The 4,519-nt window shown below is 41.6% G+C and overlaps 1 protein-coding gene across 1 annotated transcript in view; it reads left to right on the top strand.

Moving 5' to 3' along the window:
• Positions 1-1,162: 1,162 nt before the first annotated feature.
• Positions 1,163-4,519, top strand: part of CDH26 (cadherin 26) — a gene marked incomplete at its 5' end in the record, with an annotated part of 17,916 nt that continues 14,559 nt past the window's right edge. Inside the window, 3 exon segments of the mRNA XM_023741424.1 lie at positions 1,163-1,332; positions 1,828-1,990; positions 3,154-3,339. Coding sequence (XP_023597192.1) covers positions 1,163-1,332; positions 1,828-1,990; positions 3,154-3,339 — 519 coding nt within the window.

Genomic DNA, 4,519 nt, shown 5'->3' with positions numbered 1-4,519 from the left:
AGCTCTGCTGAAATCTGTCTACCGTGGGTGACTCTACTGGTATTTGAAATACTGGTGGCAAAGTTTCCAGCATCACAGCAACACGTAGGCCACCACAATATAACAAACTGACAGACAAGTGGTGGCATTAAATATTTACACATATATGTGAGTATGCTTTTTTATAGGTGTATATTTACGAACTTTCTGTTTAAAAAATGCAGTTTTACTGTAATTCACCAGTCTTTTCAGACGGCATCCTGTTGTGTAATGTTTTATTTTATGATGTGTCTTAAGGTATTTGGGGCCCTGGTGGTGCAGTGGTTGAGAGCTAAGGCTGCTAACCAAAACGTCATCAGATCGAGTCCACCAGCCGCTCCTTGGAAACCCTATGGGGCAGTTCTCCTCTGTCATACACAGGGCTGTGAGTCAGAATCAACTCAACAGCAATGGGTTTGGTTTTGGTTTAAGGTATTTAACCAATCTCTTATTGCTGGACGTTTATGTTTTGTCAATTTGTGTTAGTTTTAGAAAATATGTTTCAAGGAACATATTTGAACTAGATACGTGTCCCCCATCTAACGTTATCTACTTAGCATACGTTCATAAAACTGGAACTCCTGGTTTGAACTGCACACACAACTTAAGCGCTCTGGTTTATTTGTCCACCAAAAACCATATGAGGGTGCCTCATGTATTGTTCATCTTTGATGATTATATATCCGAGAGTTTTAATAGGTTTTATGGCCATTTCTATTTCTTTTCTTAATTACTCCTTCTATTCTTCTATTTTTCTGTTGGTGTGCCATTTTTAGCTTGCCTTTAACCTCATTATTCGAGGTTAAGAATGTGACTCTGTGTTTCGCCATATGTCTCAAGTATGCTTTCCCGGTCTATCATTTCCTTTTAAATTTTGCCTAGAGTTTTTTTTTCTTTTCCCCCATACGTTTTAAGATAGAATGTGATTTATCAATTTTATCCTTTAAAGTTTCTGCTTTTGCAATCCTGATTATAAAGTTCTTCTTGACTTTATGGTTATTTAAATATTCATCTTTATTTTGTCTAGTATGCCCATAGTTTTAGGCTTAAATATTTAATTATTTCTCGTGTATGCCCCCATGCCATTTAGCAGAGTCCATCCTCCTGCTGGGTTAGCCAATAGTAACCGTTGTAAAACATTCTCTCCAGACCTATTTTTCAGATGTTAACAGTTGGTTTGGATCAAGAAAACACCCCAAATTCTCAAGTCCTTTATTCCCTCATTTCTCAGACGCTGCTGACACAGAGCAGCTTCCGGGTTGCTCGGATTAGTGGAGAAATACGACCCTCAGGATGCTTGGATTATGAGGATTCGTGGATTATATTATTATTATCTTTTTTTGTATTGTACATCAGATGAAGGTTTACAGAACTAGCTTCTCATTAAACGATTAGTACACATATTGTTTTCTGACATTGGTTACCAACCCCACAACATGTCAACACTTCCCCTTCTCAACCTTGGGTTCCCTATTACCAGCTTTCCTGTCCCCTCCTGCCTTCTTGTCCTTGCCCCTGGGCTGGTGTGCCCCTTTAGTCTCGTTTTGTTTTATGGGGCTGTTTAATCTTTGGCTGAAGAGTGAACCTTGGGAGTGACTTCATGACTGAGCTAAAAGGGTGTCCGGGGGCCATACTCTTGGCGTAGATTATATTATTTTTTAAAAATGGATTATGTTCCCTCTCAATGAGCTCCAGACTTGGGATCTTTGTCTTAAGTGAGGAGCCCTCTGGGAGTGGACTTGCTATTGAAGTTGCTAAAGCGGGACTTTTTTTGTTAGTATTTCCCTTTCTTGTACTCGGAGGACTGAGTTTTCCTTCTCATCCCGTGTAGACTGCTCCTTTGTTTACATTACTGATCAGAGCGAGAGATTTCGGGGGACCACAGTTGTCATTCACAGCCGCTGTTCATGTCACTGTGCAAGAAGACAACAACCACAGGGCTGCGTTCACCCAGCAGAACATAAAGCACCTCGCTCCCTGAAGCAGCGGGCCCGAGTTCTGTGCTCAATTATACTCATTTATACATTTATGTAAGTCTGGCCTTTTTTTTTTTTTTTTGTGAGTTAGAATTTTGTTCTACATTTTTCTCCAGCTTTGTCCGGGACCCTGTGCTGTGATCCCTGTCAGAGCGGTCAGTGTCAGTAGCCGGGCACCATCTAGTTGTACTGGACTCAGTCTGGTGGAGGCCGTGGGAGTTGTGGTCCATTAGTCCTTTGGACTAATCTTTCCCTTGTGTCTTTGGTTTTCTTCACGCAGGAGGCCTTTTTTGACCCAGATAAAAACCCTTCCACCCCTATCCTACTGCACCCCCGGGCCCCTTTGTGCCTTCTTCTTCACAGCATCTACTTAATTTACTTATTTTGTTTATTGTCTAAGCCTCCCCACGCCCATGCCCAGTTAATTTTTACCTATTTTGCTCATAGCACCTAAAACACAATCTGGCACATGGTAGTACCCATCGTTGAACCAATGACATAAATTATTATCCTTCAAGGGTGTCATCTAAATCACAAAAAAAAATTTTATAAAGCAAGTTAAGTGTTTCTAAATGAGAGCACCTCGTCAAAAATTATATAGTCCCTGTAACATCGTATTACATTTGAGTGTTGTTTCAAAACCCTCCCCAGGTTTGGTAAAAAGCTGTGCTCTCAAAAGCAAGCCCAGGGAACAAAATATGTGCTGTTATTTTGATGTGTTTGTCTAGAGATGTTATCTAGTCACCAAAAATACTGAATAACAAGCTATTTTAGAGATCTCTATGTGTTCGAAAAATGATCACCTTCATCTAAACAATCACAAGTGTCCTATTTTAGAGGAACAGTGAGTTTTTTTCAGACAGCAGGAACTAGAATGTCTGTTATTATTTTTCTCAGATTCTAAGAAAAATAGTGCATTGAGTTGGATTTAAGAGAACTTTCAAAATTATTCAGCCGGAGACACCAAACCACGGAGAGCTGTTGATTTTTGATGTTTGTTCTGTTGTAACAGACAGAGTTTCGAATTCCTTAAGGCCATGCTCAATAGCAAGAGAAATATCTAGGCTGTTGTGCTGAGGGACCTCCATTCTCTTTCTTTTCCTTGTGCACTGGTGTTTCCTTGTCTCACTGACACTGAAATGACAGTTGCTTCCTTCAGTATGCGATGCACATTCCCCAAGGTTTCGGCAGCCGTGGCTTGCCGCGTCTCCTAGTCCAAGACGGTGATTTGCCATCTATGCCAGCTTGGGGAGTAAAATTCAACATATTGAATGGCAGTGAAGAGGGGTGTTTTGACATTTTGACTGACCCTGAAGCCAGTGAAGGAATTTTAAGTGTCCTCAAGGTAAAACTATAACGGAAGACATACCAGCCAGGTGGTTGTAGCTGCGGAGGCCTCTTTGTGTAGGATAGCTAGTATCATGCGGGAGACCTGGGTTCGATTCCTGGCCAATGCACCTCTGTCCGTGGAGGCTTGCATGTTGCTATGAAGCTGAACAGATTTCAGGGGAGGCTCCAGACTAAGACAGACTAGGAAGAAAGGCCTGGTGATCTACTTCCAAAAGCAGCCAATGAAAACCCTGTGGATCAGAACGGTCCTAGCCCATTGTGCGTGGGGTCGCCATGAGTCAGGGGACTACTTGGCAGCAGCTAGCGACAAGAAGAAGCTAAAATCTGGTGAATGGCTGTGATGTGCTCAGCATATCACGTGCCATGCTTCCTCGTATCCTCTCGAGAGCCTGGTAGGGAAGGCAGGGCTGAGTCATGGCTTCCATGCTCTGGTACTCAGCCCCCTGCCTTCCTGTGTTCTTCCCAGCACGAGAACATCAATTTCAAAAATTATTTTTGATATGACTCTACATTAACATTTTCTTTCCTACTTTAGACAAAACTTAATAGATTTGCATGGATCCTAAAAAGTTCATTGTTTTTTTCTGATGTGATTAAAAAATGAAAAAACTTTTCTTCAACCCTAAAAGTTATTTTGGTTTTCTTCTGATTTTAAAAGAAATGAAAACATTTGTATGGGCCCTCGTTGCTGTGCCTCATGGAGCAGCCAGCCCTGGATGGAGGTATGCTCTCATTTTACTGACGAGGAAACCAAGGTCCAGAGAAACTGGTTCATTTTCATGAAGTTCACAGCCTGAGAGTACAGAAGCCTCCCCCAGCCCCTTTATCCGTGGTTTTGCTTTCTGCAGTGTAAGTTACCCGTGATCAACCACGGTCCCAAAACGCTAAATGAGTAGCGTAATGAAATCTCACGCCTCCCAGCTCTATCCCACCTGGGGACCATATTCGCATAACTTTGATTATATTGTTATAATTGTTCTCCCTTTTATTATAGTTGTTGTTGTTTATCTCTTACTCTTCCTAATTTATAAATTAAACTTTATCATAGTTACGTATGGACAGGTCAAAACATAGCATATAGGAGAGTTCCGGCAAAATGGTGCTCTAGGCAGAAGCACCACGCCGTCCCTCCACAGCAAAGATCCGAAAAACTAAGCCGAACAGAGAATACAACA

The sequence above is a fragment of the Trichechus manatus genome, unplaced genomic scaffold (genome assembly GCF_000243295.1).
Source record: "Trichechus manatus latirostris isolate Lorelei unplaced genomic scaffold, TriManLat1.0 scaffold00008, whole genome shotgun sequence".
NCBI classification, from domain to species: Eukaryota; Metazoa; Chordata; class Mammalia; order Sirenia; family Trichechidae; genus Trichechus; species Trichechus manatus.
Note: the sequence above shows the minus strand (reverse complement) of the source record. Positions and strands in the feature narration are given on the sequence as shown.